At 41.1% G+C, this 19,622-nt stretch overlaps 1 protein-coding gene across 1 annotated transcript; it reads left to right on the top strand.

Moving 5' to 3' along the window:
• Nucleotides 1-9,809: 9,809 nt before the first annotated feature.
• HAUS4 (HAUS augmin like complex subunit 4) lies at nt 9,810-17,778 on the top strand. The gene is made up of 10 exons (XM_045841158.1): nt 9,810-10,113; nt 11,713-11,780; nt 13,604-13,746; nt 13,834-13,965; nt 14,310-14,444; nt 15,520-15,616; nt 16,149-16,294; nt 16,425-16,555; nt 16,887-16,955; nt 17,102-17,778. The coding sequence occupies exons 2-10, from the start codon at nt 11,726-11,728 to the stop codon at nt 17,283-17,285; spliced, it is 1,092 nt and encodes a 363-aa protein (XP_045697114.1). The 5' UTR covers nt 9,810-10,113; nt 11,713-11,725; the 3' UTR covers nt 17,286-17,778.
• Nucleotides 17,779-19,622: the final 1,844 nt, after the last annotated feature.

Here is a 19,622-nt window from a genome sequence, read left to right as displayed (position 1 = left end):
TTGTGGTCTTATCTACTTTGTCATTCTGATCCTTTGTTTCTTACTCTGATTTTGACCTCCATCTGCTGCTGATTGGCTGATTCTTTTCTTGGTTTGTGCTCACCAAGACTATTCTTGCCACTGTGGCTACTTTCTGTTCTGGGGAAAAACAGTCCTAACATCTGATGAGGACAGACAGACTCAGGGAAGGCAGGCCATGGCAGAATCACAGCCCCAGCTACCCCCACCACCGACAGGCTCTTCTTCCTACTCACTGGGAGATAGCTCATCCTTAATAGTTGTATTTAATATTTACAGTTGATAGTGAAAAATTCATAGGGTGCTGCCAAGGATACAGCAACAGGTAGATCGTGTTTGGCAACTCTCCACCTGATTGCCATCAACAGCCACTGAGATGGGGTAGAGGAGAAAATGGAAGAATTATGGATTCATTTTGTGTCTTTTTAGGCTACAGTCAAGGGACAGGGGTCAGGCTTTTATAGATGACTTTGGCTATTTGCTCTGACTAGTCCCATTTGTCACCGGCCTGAATGTGGTTTATCAAGGCTGGGGGCCCTGGCCAACTGGAGCACTGTCCAGTACACCAAAGGTTGCAGGTCTGATTCTGGGTCAAGGCACATACCTAGGTTGCAGGTTGGATCCCTAGTTGAGGTGCATATGGGAAGCAAACAATCAATGTTTCTCTCTTCTTTCTCCTCTCTCTCAGACCTCTGAAATCAATAAACATATCCTCAAGTGGGGATTTTTTTTAAAGTTCTTTAAAAAATAAAGCTGGTGGTGACTTTCTGCCTTACTCCTTAGCGATGTTTCCCCTTTTCCTACCTGGAGCTCTCAAAGCCAGGAAATGATAAGATTCCATTCATAATCAGGCTGGAGACTGTCCTCAGCCACAGAGGAGGACAGTTTTTTTTCTATTATGTTTGTTCATTTATTTTGTACTTTAGATTCCATGTATAAGTGAAATCAGATGGTATTTGTCTTTCTCTATCTGACTTATTTCTAGGGAAAGAGCTAACTCCAGGCACATAAAGCCAGTTGGGAAGAGGTCCTTGAGATTGTACCTTTACAGAAGGGAATAAAACGAGGAAGGAGACTATAGAACTGAAATAAAAGCATTTGGAAGAATAAGTGAGCTAAAGCATTTTTATTTCATTTTGTTTTTTAGAAAGATCCATACCATACCTCAGAGCTGGCCTGGGGTCATTCAGAGCCCTAATGGTGAGGCTCCACAATAAGGGCAAAGGTCCAACCAGTCTCAGCCCTTTCCATCCTCTCCTCCCTTGCAGCAAGAAGACTTAAGACTGGGCCTCTGCTATGACAATTGCTTGTACAGGGCCCTTGAAACAGCCACACTTGGCTCTAGTTATAAACAACTAAGGTTCAACTTTGGAAATACGAGAAAACTTACTGGGATGTGTAGATTAGACAAGTCTAACTGTGATGGGAGGAGAGTCATCAGAAGCAAATTCTGTGCCTGTGGGTATTATTTCACCTAAGCTTAGAAAGGATACTGCTGATGGTGAAGGGAACCAAGGTGCTGTCCAAGCAGGGCACAATGGGTTGGGAGGAATACACCAGAAGCTACTAATTATGTATGTATCCCAGAGACTTAGAGAGCCAAGCCAGGTGTGACTTTAGAGATAACCCAGTCACCTCATTTTACTGAATGAAGAACTAGAAACTCTGAGTGATGACACTTTTGAAGGCCAAAAAAGAGCTTATTTTCCTTCTTTCCTCCCACTCCATCACAGGTATTCCCACAGCAAAGGTAAACTGGAAATGTGATAAGCACATCATTGTGATATATATTTAGGGAAAGTTTAGTAGTACAGGGAACACAAAAAGCAGTGATGAAAACATTTGGTTTTTATTAGTGCTTTTTGTTGTTGTTAATTAGAATTAGCAGTAGCCAAAGTAACTTTAAAAGCACATTAGTAGAAGCAAAAGATATATACTGCAGGAGAGTCCCTGCCTTTGAGAAGGTCACTGTCTAGCCAGGGAGACAAATACATAAAATGCCTTCAGAAGATTACAAGCAACATATCAACAAGTGCAAAGTAATTGAGTGTTACAAACAAAGGACCTAATACTGCAGGGTACAGATGACAAGGATGAGATTTTGTCTAGCTTAGACTGTAGATCAGAGAGTGGAAGCTCATAGGCTAAATCCTGCTGCCAGTGAGTTTGGCCCACTGGCAGCTATTTTTTATAAAATTAATTTGAACCCTAGTTGAGAGGAAAATGCCAGCTAATAAATACAGAAAGAGTGACAGAATTTGACAAACAGCATTTTGTGAACTTAACAAAATTATTGATCTGGCAAAGATTATTAATTAATGTCAAAACCATAGGTGAAATGGCTGGTAGACAACTGAATATTCAATAGTGTAACACTATTGAGTGTAACACTATTGATTGTAACACTATTGATTGTAACACTATCAGGCTAGTCTTGAGGCCAGAAGCGTAATTGTGTTGGAGGGATCACACTGTCGTCACTTGTTTCCTAGAATGGGTCTTAGTATCACCAACCAGTAGACCAACAATTCCAGTGTGAGGCAAATACATAACCAAACCCAGTATATATCCTAGCTACTTCTGATCCCCCAAAAGAATTATTAGGTGTAACTTGCAGTTTACAGGAAATGCTGGGGATAGAGAACAAACTAAAGGACACTAGGAGATAGCAACTAGACAAATCCACATGGTGAGGCATTCTGTAGGGCACCTGGCCAGCTCTCTTCAGCAAGTCAGTATGATTTTTTTTAAGTCAAAACTACTAGATTAGAGATATTTAAGGTATATACCATATTTTTCGGACCATAAGATGCACCTAGGTTTTAGAGGAGGAAAATAGGGCTAACATTTTTGAAGCAAAAAATGTGGTAAAATATTTAATAACAAATAAAATTATATTTCACCAATGTACAGGTAAACAGAACTCAACAGCAGCATTAACAACCATTATTCCTCCTAAATTGGGGGGGCGGGGGCGCGTGCGGAGTACATCTTATAGTCCGAAAAATACAGTAGTAACAAGATAATGCATGGTCCTGAATTTCATATTAGTTTAAACAATTCGCTATTAAAGATAATTGGGGTTAATTGGAAAATTGTTAACATGGATCAGATTAGATGAGGTGCAAATTATTAAGACTTCTGGTCAAGATGGTGGCATGGGTAAACATGGCTCACCACCTTTCACAACCACATCAGAATTACAACTAAATTATAGAATAACAATCACTCAGAACTGGCAGAAATCAGCTAAATGAAAGTCTGACAACTACTGAATTAATGAAACCGCATCCATCCAGACTGGTAGAAGTTGCAGAGATGTGGAACAGGCTGGTCCCACATGTATATGTGGTGGATAAAAATTCAGGAGGGATATCTTTGGAACAAGGAGTCCCAGCCCCACACCAGGCTTCCCAGCCCAGGGTACCAGTGCCAGGAAAATAAGTCTCTATAACTTCTGGCTGCAAAAACCATCAGGGATTGAGTCAGTGAAAGAAACTTCTGGAGTCCCAAGCAGTTCCTCTTAAAGAAACTACTCAGACTCATTCCCTCTGAGCTCTATCACCAGGATCTTGAAAGTCACCAATGGCATATAGAGAGAAATTGAAGTGTCTGGCCTCAAGGCGAGAGCTGGGGGACAGCTTTCTCCCAGACAGAAAGGTGGGCAGAGCCAAAGAGCCAGAAGGCAGGTGCCACATCTGAGACTCCATCAACACAAGAAGAACAGAGACATAATCATGGATACGAAGAGCTTTTTGATGCTTGCAAAATGGGGCGGGGGTGAAGAGGAATAAGTGAAGAGGTGAGGGGATTAAGAAGTACAAACGGGTACTTGCAGAATAGCCATGGGGATGTAAAGTACAGTATAGGAAATGGAGTAGCCACAGAACTTATACCCATGACCCATGGACATGAACAATGGTGTGGGGACTGCCTGAGGGAGTGGGGGAGGGGGGTGGAGTGGAGGGAGGCAAAGGGGGAAAAGTTGGGAAAACTATAATAGCATGATCAATAAAATAAATGTAATTTTTTAAAAAAGGTCAAAATCATTAACACTAGTTCCAAAACCATATATAGAGGGTAATCATATTTTGTTTTTAAAAGTCTACATATTTATGGAAAAATTATCTGAAAGGATATGCACTAAGGTAATCTATGGTGAAAATGTTTTATTGTTAGCCTACATTTTCTATTTTTATACAATACATGTGTACTGCCTCTGTAGTAAATTACGAATAAAATAACTGGCTGCCAACATTGGTAATTTAGGATACTTCACATAAAAATCTGTGTATTGTATATGAAGAGCTGGGTTTCTAAGATTTTTAGAATAATCGTATCTGTCACCCCTAGACTTCCATTCCCACATGACAGCAATTGGTTGGAACAGAGGGATGGCTCCTCCTTTATTCACTGTATTCTCTCCTTAGTTTGTCACAGTCCCTACCATTCCTTCTTTTGTACACTTCACAAATTGCTTACCTGCCTAGATCCCACAGGCATCTGAGTAAGTAACACTTGATTTGGATGAACTGAATGACCTCCCCGTCTGTACATCCTCTCATTAATCATTTGAAGGTACCAGTAAATTACCTGACCAAGAAAAGCACCCATTTCAGAATTATCTGTGCCTATTCTTATTTTTTTTTTTAGAATTATTTATTTATTCATTCTTAGAGAGAGGGGAAGGAAAGGAGAAACATTGATGTGAAAGAAGCATTGATTGGCTGCCTCTCACACACACCCCAACAGGGATGGATCTGCAATTCAGGCATGTGCCCTGACCAGGAATGGAACTGGCCACCTTGCAGTTTGCAGGATGCCCAACCAACTGAGCCACACCAGTCAGGGCTGTGCCTGAGTTTGTTTTGTTTTGTTTTTTTAATAAGGCAACATAGTCATAGGAAACCCCGATGTGATACTTCATCTACTTAGCTACCATGCTTGCATACTATAAATTAGTTTACCAAAATTTCTCTTTCATAAATACGAAATTGCTAACTTCCTTAAGGTTTTAAGGTTTTTATTTTTTATTATAATGCCTTAATGATTATAGGCTGACTTTCAAAATTTAAAATATTATGTTCTTCCCAAGCTGAAACTCCAAACGCCCTCTGGTTGGTCTATTTCTACCACTGGTTCTAATATAATTTTTAAAGGCAAAAATCTCTTTCACATGCAACTCAGTATAAGACAGTGTCACCATCAATTTAAAATCCATACTTACCAGCCTGGCACTTATTCTCTCACTATAGCAGGACACTCAAATGTTATAACAAGAACTGTTCACCTTGTGTATCATATCTAGCTGCTCAAAATAATACTAGTTGTCTTCTTCTGAATTAATTTCCTTTACTGTCTCATGTTCCTTTGGTAAAAATTGTTTCAATCTGTCCCATTTTTGGAGCTAAACTTCTCAGCTGTTCTTTCAGATCTAAAATTCCCTATTGAGCCTTGTTTATGTCCTCTTCACAACAGTGTCTTAAAGTAAAATCAGGCTTATTCCAGATTGTATGACAAAAGTTTCCATGAACAGGCAGGCAACCCTTGAAACCACTAGGGTCTGGATTTGAAATCCCTTGGAAGGGTTGAGCAGTTGCAAAAATGGCACATTATGAACATTTGTTCTAAAATTTTCATTTGATGTCATAGGTTGATTACATATTGTCTACCTACTTGTTATCCCTTTAAATCATGTACTTAACAATAGGCATGAAATTTTCTAGCTTAATTATCAATAGCTGTGACTCTGAATACCTTTATTTTTCAGTGAACATCCTTAAAAATAATTCTAAAATCTCCTGACTGCCTGTGAAATTTTTAATTCCTGAAACTAGTTTCTGGGTCTAAAATATCATATATTCCTGCTACTTGTCTTCAGATACTTTCAAAGTGGTGTTTTGTTTTTTTAAAGTGTGGTTCCACAGTCCAATGGCTATTTTAGCTTCCTACCTTTGAAACTGGTTATTTAAGTCTATGTTTTCAGTGTGAGACATAGTCTACTCAAAAGTTTCCATTAATTTGACAAGTTGAATACTAAATACTCACCTGAAATCTCTATCTTTAGAGCATTATTTTGTTTCCTGGATAGAGTGTGGGAGGCAGAGGCCCTGCAATGTCTCAGCAATTCTCTGAAATTGTTTCTTTTTTTAAAAGATTTTATTTATTTAATTTCTTTATAGAGAGAAGGGAAGGGAGGAAGACAGGGAGAGAAACCTTGACATGCGAGAGATTTATAGAATGGTTGCCTCTTGCACACCCACACTGGGGACCTGGCCTGCAGTCCAGGCATGTGCCCTTACTGGGAATCAAACAGGCGACCTTTCAGTCTGCAGGTCAGCACTCAATCCACTGAGCTACATCGGCCAGGGCTTTTCTCTGAAATTCTAAAAATGCAGCAAAGGAATGTCCAAGTCTGAAAGGTTTAAGTAGACTTTTTCTCAGAATCCCATTTACATTTTTCAAAAAACAGATATATGAAAAGAAAAAACCATACATGGATATTTTAAAAATACTTGTCAAGAGCAACATCTTCAAGAAGGTAGTGGATTGTGGGCTGGAGTTATGCCTAATTCATCTTTTTATAGCCCCTCAACCCCACACAAGAGTTTAGCTCAGGAATACTTGAGCATGTTCTTGGCTTTATCATTAAAGAACATTTAAGAAATGAGTGATTGTATTTTGCATATGGCATAGCAGAAGGTGAGAGGAACAACACTGTTGAAGAGACAAGAAATAAAGGCCAAGCATTCCACAGAGCAACAACAACAACAAAAACAACTATACAAGGTATTAGCACTCTGGGAATGGTCAGAAATTCATTCTTTCAACAAATAAGTGCTTTTGTATGCCAAGCACTGAGATAGGCAACCTTGGAATCTTGGAGGAAGCACCTCCTTAAATACAAACCCAAACAAATTAAGGTGTTTTTTTTTTTTTTCCAAATTAAGGTTTTTAAAGAGGATTCCGCACTACTTCTCAGAAATAAAAAGACATGAATTTTAAAAATGAGTTATTGATACTAGCAATAACATATATGAATCTCAAAATTATGTTGTGAAATGAGCCAAAAAAGATTCCATTTATATAAAATTCTAGAAAATACAGACAAATCCATAGTAAGAGAAAGTAGAGCAGTTGTTGGGAATCGCCAGTGAGAAGAGTTACAATAGAGCAAAGTAAACACTTAGGGGATGATACACATGTTCACTGTTTGGGTTGTGGTGATGGTTTCACAGATGTATGGTTATGTGAAAACATAATGAATTGTATACTTTAAATATTGTATGACAAACTATCTCAGTAAAGCTTTTTTTTAAAGCCAGAACAAAAATGTGGGGTTGGGGAAGAGTAGGAATGGGAAGAAAATGAATCCTACAGATTCATGCAATTTTTTCTTGCTTAAGGACACCAGATGGTGTCTGATTATAAGATCCTTTTTCAGTATTTTGCTTGTTTTAACTGCCAGGATGGTGTCTTGGCTTAACTTTCTAGTCTTACCCAGAACTGGCCTATGAAATCCAGTGCTTCAGCTGGTCCAGTCTCCTCTTGGACCCAGAATGCAGCTTGGACTCTTTGTCTCCATATCCACTTGCTGGGATGTTTCCTCCATTCTAACTGATCCAAATTTTCTCTCCTTTCAGGCCTAGCTAAGATAAGATATATTTCATAGTCTTTCCTATCCATTCCTGCAGAAAGAATTCTGTACCTTCTTCGAGTTTCTCTAGTATTTATAATCTAAACTGCTCTTTTGACACCTCTTTGCTGCTTATTCACTTTTCATGTGCATGTCTTATCTTCTCAACTAGATTCTGAACCTCTTCAGATCTGGGATTGGGTTATACGTTATCTTTATGTCTCTCCCAAGGCACTTAATAAGTGCTTAATATGTGTCAACTTTAAATCACCTCACTTTGATAGTCTTTCCAAAGTTACTTTCTCAGCCATTATCTCATTTGATCATTACATCAACACTATGAGATTGGAGGAGCTAAAAAATATGTTATTTCCTCCTTTTGACAGATAAGGAACCTGAAGCTCCAGGTCACTCAGTTTGTCAGAGACAGAGATGGCACAGATAATTGCATTTGAAGCTTTGATCCTATTCAAGGCTTCCCATGACTCTCGACTCTACCCTTCTACCTGAAGATAGGCCATTGATTGCATCCTTCACCTCCTCATTTCCCAAATACTTTAGAGCTGCCTAGCTAAAGCTCTGAGATACCATACTAAAAACTTGACAAATATGGGCCATGAAATTTCAGTAGATTCCTGATCAGCCCTGAGTCATCCAAACATGCCTCCTATTTTTCCCAAGTGCCATTTGTTAGGGGCATTATGACTGATATTTAATGATGCTGCACTACAGAGCTGAGGAAGCATAAATGATTTTTAAAAGCCTTAGAAAATGACAGCACTTTAGTATTAAGCATGAAAGGTGGCAGCTGACAAGATGACTAGGGATATAAAATTTCTGCACTGGATTGCACTATTCTATGTATTGCTAGAATAATTCTCTAGTTGGTACTAAAAGAAAAGGTTAAACTCTACCACCCAGCACACCTAGACTGAGATTCCTTCCCTACCAGCTAGACTATCAGCTTCTCTTCTGACGCAAGAGACTTGATACCTTGGTGGAATTTACTTAGCATCAAATATTATTTTTGAAATAATTCACCTAATGACAGATTTCAGTTAACTTGGGAAAGAAGACAGTGGTAGGGTTTAAGACATCGGGAAGGGGGGTGGGCCCTTGAGAGGAACAACAACCTTAGGTTGAAGTCCCGAGCCAACCTGAGGTTAAGCCCATGGAGGAAGTCAGGGAAATTGTCCCCCTCCTCCATCATTGTCTCTCTCCCTCCAACCTATTCCTGGGACACCCCTAGGCTAAAACCAGGGAATATGGCCACCTTGAGATCCTTACAAGTAGTCCCAACCGGCTGCACTTGGCGTTGAAGGGCAAATTATGGATCTGGGCAGGGGGAGGGGGGACGCAAATGGAAGATACCCAGCCCACTGGTCTAGAGGTGGTCAGGTCACCTCTAGTCTGGCCAATGAAATATGGGAAAGTCTGGTGGGTGCTTCTGGGAAAGAATTTCTTGCCTTACTGTTATAGGAAGAATGCCTTTTCTCCTTCCTTCCTGTTTGGCACGTGTTGAGAAGTCTCAGCACCCTCAGCTCCAGACTTCTCATTAAGCAAACAATAAATGTCCATATATTTAAGAGAGAAAGAGAGAGATGAATGAAGGATGTGAGATAAAGAAGAGGGCAGAGGAGCTTGGAGGACGACTTTGGAGAAGCCCACCCAGGGGGCAGAGCTGGTGGGCAGCGCCTGAGTGGGGAGATTGAGGTGGGCGTGAGAGGCAGGTCTGAGAAGGTTCAAAGGGCCATTGGGTCAGGTTTCGACCCTAAACATTGGGCCAGCGCCACCCAGAAGAAGTCACTTAACGTCTTTGCGCCCTAAGTTTCCATTCGGGTCTGATAGTGACTTCGTAGGGCGCTGTAACTGAGGCGAAGCAAGGCAAGTCAAACGCTCCGCATAGTGCCCGACTCATCAAAGGCCCTCAGGAGAAGTTGGCAATCACTACCATTTTATCAATGTTCGCCCTCACCGTGACGTAGGTATCCAGGAGAAAGTTTAAAGAATGATTCCGAGGACGGCTGGCTTTCCAAACACCGACTCCGAATCCCAGTTCTGCGGCCGTTGGCGTCTAAGGGCGTGAGCGCGGCGAGGGGTGGGACCTACCGTTCCCGCCTCGGTTGTGGCCCCGCCCCCTCGCCCTCACGAGACTTCCCCTGTTCTTTCTGCTTTTTCCCCTCCGACCTTCCCCGGCGGTCCTCCGAATCCTAGATTCCCCCAACGTCTGCGCGGGGCCTGTGTGAGAAGTTCCGGAGCCCGGACGCGGGCGGGGTCCTGGGTGTTGACGCCCCAGTTCGCTCCGCCTTGCACCTGGAGCTTCTGCTGCTCCTTGGTGTGCAGGTTTGCTTCACAGGGTCGGCGGGCGGCGCTGCAGGGAAGAGGAGGCCTGGTCAATCCTGTCGGCCCCGCGTCTGAGGCCGCTCTCGGCCTTGGGAAACTGGCTTCCCAGACAAAAGGCAAGTAGGCGCCGGAGAGCCCGCTCCGCATTTTGATTCATGTCGGGCCCTATAAGGGTCACATCTTGTGAAAATACCTGTAAAATCAATTTAACGTTCAGTGCAGCGTGTGAAGACAGCTCTAAAAATTTAAAAGACGCCTGAGTCAGAATATTTAAATACTTGGGTCCCTGTAGCAGCGTTTTAACACGTCTGAGTGCAGAGGGTGGAGAATCCAGCCTGTTTGCCGCCGTTGTCCACGCCCTCTACATTTAAAAAGGGTAAAGAAAATCGCTGTAAAAAAAAATCCAAGTGGGCAGTTCCCCTGGAGAGGCGGTAACATTCACTTTGTAGAAATTTAGGGTGGTCCTTATTTTCGTGTGTGAAATTTGCCTGCAGAACTTTTATTTGCAGGCTTAGATCGACGATAAACAGAATTGCGAAAACACCGAGCTTACCTAAGTAGTGGCTTTTGTTAACAAGTAGATTGTGTTATTAATTCTTAATGTCTCTCCAAGACAGGAATCGTTATCTCAGTTTTGCAGGTGGAAGGAAGTTTGGCACACACAAAAAAAACATTTCCCTCAAATTCACTAACAACGGCTGAACTGCAAATTAAGTACTAGCATTCTGACTCCTTATTTGCGTTCTGCTCTAGACCATGTTACAAAACAAATGAGTAGTTCCTTTGATGTTACTCATAAAATAAGGGGGTAAACCAAATGCTCTGTGAACACGAAGTGTTAAATCGTAATAACCTTCTATGTCTGTTCTGCTCTGGAAGGCACAGCTTTCCTTTGGAGTCTGATACCTTAGAGGAGGGGATGGAGCAGCAAAATGGAAAATAATGTCAAGGGAAAAAATTTGTCTCCAGAGCCCAAACTGCCCATCTCCACTGCTCCTTTGTGTTGATGTCATTCTTTCCAGTTTATTCTATGTTCTGGCAAAACACCCACAGCCCATGTCCTGGCCTCAGCTGCATTAACTACACCTTTGCATTACTGTTTTGGCGATGACCTCCCTGTGCATCTTGTCATGCTCTTTCTTCTGGGTGCTCTTTACTAATTCTGTTATGTGAAAACCAGTTGTTGTGCAAATGTGGGATGATTTGTCACTCAGAAAGGGGTTTCTGGAGTTAATGAACACAAACTACCAACATGTCTTAGAGGAAAAAAGTTAAACAAGTGCAAGAAATTATTGTGGAATTTAAGAGCTGAGTGATTGACGAGGGAGTAGATTTTGAATAACTGGGAAGCAGCAGCTCAGTTTTAGCTTAGAAATAATGGTGGGGATAGGGGGCACCCTCCTGCTTAGACTAATGAATTAGAAAGTTTTCTTGCCTATGGAGGCTCCTTTTTAGGCAGCTTATAAGAAATGGAAACATTTATGTGTTTAGAATGCAAAATGCTTTGCCACTGATAAGTCTGTTTGTCTATAAAACATGTATAAGAGCTTGGGACCCAGGATGTGTAATATACTCCCTTCCTGTTAAGAGGCATCCCTGAAGTTCCTCCCCAGCTTGTAGACAATAGGTATTTGAACCCAAGATAGTTTCCTCTGGAGCAGCCAGCCAGTTTATTCATTTTTTTTGTTTGTTTTCTCTCTCTCTTGATTCCAAAGATAAGAATATCAGATGGCATCTGGGGATTTCTGCTCACCTGGAGAGGGGATGGAAATACTCCAACAAGGTAAGGGTAGCCATTTGCAAGAGGCTTTTTTTTTTTAGATTTTTATTTATTTATTTCTAGACAGAGGGGAAGAGAGGGAGAAAGAGAGAAAGAGAGAAACATCAAAGTATGGTTGCTTCTGGAGCACCTCATACTGGGGACCTGACCCTCATCCCAGGCATGGCCCTGACTGGGGTTCACAGGCCGGTGCTCAATGCACTGAGCCACACCAGCCAAGGCTTTTTGCAAGAGGTTTGATGACTTATCCAGAGAAGTTTTATCCAGGTTCTTAATCTTCTGTAAAAAAAAGGATTTATAATGTTCACCAGTATTGTTCCTCTCACAGAAGCTTATGTTTCTAGGGAAATTAGGGTACATGAAGATTCTCAATCACTGTGTTATTAGAAAACAGATTACACTGACTCTTGTTTAGTATATGCTTGTACAGTAAACTAAAAACTCAAGATGCTCCCATGCTGTGTGAGCAAACATATCCAGAAGATAAGGGTAGCCAGAAAACTCCTTAAAGGCTTTATTCCTACCTATGTCTTAAATTGTTTCATCTTGTCTCCAAAATCTCAGATCCTTTCATATCTTGAATCCTTTCCATATCTCAAGTCCTTTCTATATCTTGAATCCTTCAAGGACTTGAATCTCCTATATTTTGACCATTTTCATATTGATCCTTCTGCCTTGTGGGGGGGAGATTTCTTCTTCTCTAAAAGGACTTTGGGTATGATGGTCCAAAGAATGAAAATTTGAATGTTTGGTAAGTAGGAGTAAAACAGAGGACCCCAGCAGAAAGCACATCAAAAAAGAGATGGAAAGAAAGCCCCTTAAACATGTGGAATTACAACAGGATCCCAGTTTCTTGACTGTTTGTCATGCATGTGTTGTTCTGCGTCCCCGTGGTTTACTCAGCTTGATTTACATTGAGGAGAAATTTGGTCAGTTAAAATTTTTTACTTTCAAGGAGAGTATACATTCAGACTTCCTTATAAGAGTAGAGATTGTATACAAAGTTGGAACTTTGCATGTTTTTTTTTCCCTTCCTGAAGAACTGTAGTTATTCTGTGTGACTGAGACAATTTGGGTACTGGGGTTATCCCTACTAAAGGGTCCTTTACTCTTGATTTCAGATTGTCTCATACTCTTCAACTGTGTTTCCATTTTTAAGATCTTACTTTTATTAAAGACTCATTTCCTAATTCTTGATTAGTGCCCCTGTATATAATATAATGCTTGTTATTTTGAGCATTGTCTCTATTTATTTGTGGATATATATTTTCATATTTTTTTTGGTTTTGAAAATTTTTGTTTGTTTTTAAAGAGAGGGAGAGAAATATCAATGTGTGGTTGACACATGGGTGCCCCCTACTGGAGACCTGGCCCGAAACCCAGGCACATGCCCTGACCAGGAACCGAACCTGTGATCCTCTGGTTCGTAGTCCATCACTCAATCCACTGAGCCATGCCAGCCAGGGCTGAAATTTTTTTTAAATATTTTATTTATTTATTTTTAGAGAGGAGAAGGGAGGGAGAGAAACATCAATATGTGGTTCCCTCTCATGCACCGCCTACTGGGGACCTGGCCTACAATCCAGGCATGTGCCCTAGACAGGAAATTGAACCAGCGACCCTTTGGTTTGCAGGCCAGCACTCAATCCCTTGAGCCACATCAGCCAGGTCTCTATTTTTTAATTTCATTAGAATTAGAAAACTTCCCTACCAAAAACCTAGGGTTTTTTGGAAGTGACTATTAAGCTAAGAGTTATGATCATTTATATAAATTAAGAGTCTATATCTTCTTTGCTTTTTGTCCCAATGGGGGACATCCCATTAAGTATGCAGCAAACAGCTTCCTCCTTGTAACCTGAGTGAAGAGGACTTGTTACAGAACCCACACTTCAGCAAACTGCTATTGAGTCTCTCACAACATGTGGACGAGAGTGGTTTAAGTCTCTCCCTGGCAAAGGAGCAGGCTCAGGTAAGGGCCCTGGTTGAAGGGATGGTAGGAGAAAGGAAAAATCTTCTGAGAGAAAAGTTCCTTCTTGAGATTTTTTTAATTTTCTAGGCATGGAAGGAAGTTCGACTGCGTAAGACAACATGGCTGAGGTCTGAGATTTTACATAGAGTAATTCAAGAGCTGCTTGTGGACTACTACGTGAAGATACAAGATGCAAATTTAACTTCTGAGGACAAAAAGGTGAGGCAGGAGAGATAGAGCATGGGTTGGTTACCACAGGAATAAGCAGGCCAACTGTGGCTTCCTGTGATTGTATAACCTGGGGGAAGAAGAAGCTTCACATGATGGCTTATCAAAAAGGAATGGACTTCAGTTATGGGGGAAGAGGTGGGTGACACATAACTACAGTCCATTTTGAAAAGAAAGATTAACAGGAGAAGGCACTGCCAGCTGAGAAGTTATCTGAAGGGGACGACATATTTGAGGACTTGGAAACTGTGTGAAGAACAGGTTCATGAGGATGGAAGAGGTGGAGTGAAAGAAATTTTAGAGTAACCTCTTTTTGTTTTTGTTCTCTCTCTCAGTTTCATGAGACCCTTGAACAGCAGCTACTGGTGACTGAACTAGCACAGCTCTTAGGTCCTAGCCAGGAGAGGGAGACTCCTCCACTGCTGGGACTGGAGAAAGCAGATCTCCTGGAGCTTATGCCACCCTCAGAGGTTGGGGATGAACAAATATTGGCTTAATTTATCCTATATATTTGAACACTTTTTTGTTAAGTTGTATTGTTTTTATAAAAATGTACACGTTGCCCTGGCTGGTGCAGCTTGGTGGATTGAGCACCAGCCTGTGAACCAAAGGGTCACCAGTTCGATTCCCAGTCAGGGCGCATGCCTGGGTTGCTTGCCCTGTTTCTGGTCGGAGGCATGCAAGAGGCAACCAATCAAGGTTTCTCTCCCTCTCTTTCTTCTTCCCTTCCTCACTCTTAAAAAAAAAATAAAATAAAATCTTTAAAAAAATTAATTAAATAAAAAAAGAAAGAAATGCAGCTTGACAAAAATAGTGTTATACCCTCCATGCTTGTATAGAGAACATAATCTGTTTTCACTTAATATATTTTTTTGGACTTCTTTTCAAGTCGATCAATAAATGTAAAGAAGATGATAACCCCTAACGCACTCAGCATGGTGTCCAGGCACATAGTGGTCAGTATTCTTATTATTATCATGGGTTTAAATAACAGACAGGATTCCATTGTATGAATATAAAATAATTTGTTTAGCCTTATTGATGGATATTAAAGATGTTTTTACATTTTTTGCTGTAAGAGACCACACTGATATGAATATATGTGTCTTTGCCCTTGTATGATTATTTCCCCAGTATTAGTGCTCAAAGTGGCATCACTGGGTCAGAGGATACCACACATAAGAACGTATTGGTGTATATTGCCAAGCTGTTTTCCTGAAAGGTGTTTTCAGTGCCCTTGGTTCCCCACATTTTCATCAATATGGGATTTTGACAGTCATATTATTCTTTGCTAATTTGACAGGCTAAAAATTCATCTTCCTGGCATTTGCCATTATAAATAGTGCTCTGGTGATTTACCCTGATAATTTTATTTTTGTGCATATCCTTACTAAAAGCATTCAATTTTTTAAAAATGAATCTCCTTGATGTCTCTTAATGCATTTCCTTTGGTTATCATTGAGATTGTTGTTCTCGTGTATGCATTGGCTGGTCTTCCCAGTTCTGATGGCCTATTTGTATCTCTTTTTGTTTCTGTGGCTGCAGGATTTTGTGTGGATGAGAGCCCGGCTCCTACTTGAAGTGGAAGAGCAGCTCAAGAAGAAATGTTTCACTCTGCTTTGCTACCACGATCCCAATTCAGGTGAGCGCTGACTTTCCGTGTTCTGTTCACAGCTGGCCCTCAGAGCTCCTGGTTGCCTCTTATGAGAACAATATATTTGAATTTTAGATGTGGAACAGAATTTGGGAAGCACAGGAGACATTGGAGATGTTTGTTTGTTTCCTTACTGGTAGAACAAAAGTAAGGAATTTTGTGCGAACTCCTTTTATTCAGTAAGGTGACAAGCTGGAGTGTCCTCTTGCTGCAGGGAAGGATGAGTTTGTTTACAGGAGAATCAGAATGGAATATGGAGGGAAGTTCATGCTAATAGGTATTCCCCTCATTTTTATTTCTATAATTTAAGGATTAAGGGCCAAATGTGGAATTAAAGGTAAGAGTGAAGAGAACATAATTACGAAATACTGGGCCATTTTAACAGGACATTAGAAGAAAACCTGGAAGAAGACAGAATTTCTAGGACTAAAAGTATGATAGGGACACTGAAAAATGGCCTTCAAAGGGCCATAGCAGTTAGGGTTTTCCTGTCTAATCAGTGCTCTGTCTCTTCGCCCAGATTCAGACAGTGAAACCCTGAAGGCAGCAAAGGTATGGAAACTGGCAGAGGTCCTGGTGAGTGAGAAGCAGCAGTGCCAGGATGCCAAGAGTCAGCACAAGGAGCAGATGGTGCTGCTAGAGAAGAAGAGTGCCACCTACTCCCAGGTTTGTCTGAGCAGTGGGATAGCCTCTTCTCTTTCACCCTGACCCCGCGGGACACTTTTAGGGAAGACAGGGACTTCTGATTTGCTTTCTCTTCTTTACACCCTCTTCCTCTTGCCTCCTGGGGGCTCAGGTGCTCCTCCGCTGCCTCACCTTACTGCAGAGACTTCTTCAAGAACACCGGCTGAGGACTCAGTCTGAGCTAGACCGCATCAATGCCCAGTACTTGGAGATTAAGTGCGGTGCCATGATCCTTAAGCTGAGGTGAGTTATGACCCCTATGGATCTAAGGGACAAACCACCCCCTGCAACCCTTGCCCTCGTCTCGTTTTCCTTGTGGGGATCCAGTAAATGTAACACAGCAGTATTAGCCTTCAGGTTACCCCAAAGCTTTCAACATTCTTGATTCTTTTATTTTAAAGCTTTCTGAAATAGGTATTTGACTATGAGGTAAACTGCTCAGGAATTCAGAGTGTCCTTGTTTAAATTGTCACTGCTTAGCCCACACCTTTGACCATGGGCACATACTGTGTCCCATTCCTAACTCTGTTTCTATCAGGGATCCTCAGCTTCACATTTCTTTTTCCTCTGTCAGGATGGAGGAGCTAAAGATTCTGTCTGATACTTACACTGCTGAGAAAGTGGAAGTTCATCGTCTCATTAGGTGAGAACTCCTGAAAGCTTGGTACAGCTATTCAGAGATGGTTCCCACACTCTCAAGATGCATTCATTTTAACATGTTCCCATTTTTGTCTACTTTCTGAGGAGCCAGATCCTTATATCCTGTATCTTCTGTGTCTGGGCTCTTAGGGACCGTTTGGAGGCAGCCATTCATCTACAAGAACAGGACATGGAGAAGTCCCAACAGGTCCTAAACACCTATGAAGTCCTTGGGGAAGAGTTTGACAGGCTGGTGAAAGAGTACACCCAACTCAAGCAGGCAACTGAGAACAAGCGCTGGGCACTCCAGGAGTTCAGCAAGGCCTACTGCTGAACGTGGCTGTCCAGGAGGCATGGCTTGTGCACTGGTGCTGCCTCCTCCTCTTCCTGCTAAAAGGAGCACCTCCGTCAGGCCATCTTCACTGTAGGGCATGCGAGTCACTTACTTGCTGGAAACAATGCAGTCATTTGGACACCCTTCTGGTTCCTCTTCCTGTTTACAATGACTGAATCTCTTCTGCAAAATGTAGCTGATTTATATAATTTTTAAAAAAAGATTTTATTTATTTATTTTTAGAGAGGGAAGGGAGAGAGAAAGAGAGAAAGAGAGAGAAACATCAATGTGCGGTTGCTGGGGATCATGGCCTGCAACCCAGGCATATGCCCTGACTGGGAATCGAATCTGCGACACTTTGGTTCGCAGCCCGCGCTCAATCCACTGAGCTACGCCAGCCAGGGCTGATTTATATAATTTTATGCACAGCTATTTTTTCAGTGTCAACCCTTTATTGTATTTGATTATCTTCTGAATAAAGTGATTCTATTTAGGTTTTAGTCATTTTTCCTTTGGGCAAAGATGGAAAAAGAGTATCAAAGGCTGTGAGGGCAAGGATGGGGAACTGAATGGAAACAAACACATATAAATCTACAGTGCTTACACAAAGGGCGGAAGTGCCAGCCTGTCAATGTGGAGTCGGACTTCATTCTTAGAGAGCAAGAGTGGATTAAAAAGGGGCTTGCTCTTGAAGAACTATAATCTGCAGAGAAGTGTTAGATGTTAAGGCAGGTGGGAACTATTCTGTCACTGTGGTTGTCAGTAGGGGTGTTATGATAAAGCAGCTAGGCATCCAGTTCTTGTTACAGGAAAGGACACAGACCACTGTGACCCTGGTTCCCTCTGGTGTAGTTGGAGGGTTACTTCTTTTTCCAGAAGCAGGGGGTGGGAGGAGATCACTTTGAGAAACCAAGTTCCATGGTCTACTTAGAACAAGGGAGGGCCCTGGCTAGTGTCAGAGTTGGCTGAGCAGAAACAGAAGACCATCTTTATTTAGAAGAGGCCACACAGCTTCTCAAAGCACTTTTCAGGGAGACTGTTGTGAGGCACTCTTCTGCTTAGATCAAATAATGATAGTCTTCTTGGATTGATTTATAGGAAAAATAAAGGTTTTTGACTCAACTTTAAATATTTTTTAACTGGTGCTTACCACCACTTACCTATAAGCAAAAGTTGGCCCACACAAAATGAACAAATAGCAAATAGATTAATGAAAAAACTCATACACAGTCAGTATTGCTTAGTTCTATAGTTTTTTCTCCCCAGCTTCTTTGGGGAAAGCTTTCAAACCCACAGAAAGTTGAAAGAATAATACTATAAGCACCAATATGCTCTTAACCTAGATTCAGCAATGGCCACTATTTAGCTTTTTTTCCCCCTCTCTTTCCTCTCCCTCCTCTCCCTCTCTCTAGATAGGGAGTTAAAAATATACAGACATTCTCCTCACAACCATTTTATACTTAGTTATAACATTTCATCCCTTAGATATTTAAGCAGGCAACGCCTAAAAATAAAGGCTCTCTTCTGAATAATAAAATTATTATACCTAAAACCCAACAATTTTATATCTATTATTGCAGTCATATTCAAATTTCCCTAATTCTTTGGACTCTAATATGGTCTAGAGTCCAATAAAAGTTCATGTATTACATTTGGATGTTAGGTTTCTTTAATTTCTTTTTTTTAATCCTCACCCAAGAATAGAGAGAGGAAGGGAGAGGAAGAAACATTGGTCAGTTGCCTCCCATATTTGCCCCACTACCTCTGCAACCTAAGTATGTGCCATGACGGTATTGAACCCACAACTTTTCGGCATATGGGATGATGCTCCAATCAACTGAGTCACCTGGCCAGGGTAAACATTTTTTTGCAAAAAATGCTTAGTAGATGACATTATGTACCTCACATTACATCACTCTGGAGCTACATCAGGTCAGAATGTCTCACTATTAATTATGTTGAATTTGATGGCTCCGTTAAGGTGGTAACTGCCAGATCTCCCTAATAAACGAAAGTACATTTTCTCTTTGTAGTTCGTAGCATCTGGAAATGAACATCAAAGATCTTAAAATAGTTCTGATATTTATTATGGCATTCATCATTTCCTCATTTAATTTGGGGCTCATCTTGAACCACACTAGGTTTTGGTATTTCAAATACTAAGGATCAGTATGTTAATTTTGTGAAAAAAAAAAATAGTTAATTACTGAGCTTATGAAAGTAGTTTGGTAGACGGAAAATCTTTCCAACAGTTCCATGTGAGGGGAAAGACATACAAGCTGTGTTCAGTATCACATGAAGGGAGCACTAATCTGGGTCCTTTCATTCTACACACAG

Source organism: Phyllostomus hastatus, unplaced genomic scaffold, assembly GCF_019186645.2.
Source record: "Phyllostomus hastatus isolate PE091 unplaced genomic scaffold, TTU_PhHast_1.1 phas_contig_348, whole genome shotgun sequence".
Lineage (NCBI taxonomy): Eukaryota > Metazoa > Chordata > Mammalia > Chiroptera > Phyllostomidae > Phyllostomus > Phyllostomus hastatus.
This window is presented reverse-complemented; position numbering and strand designations above follow the sequence as displayed.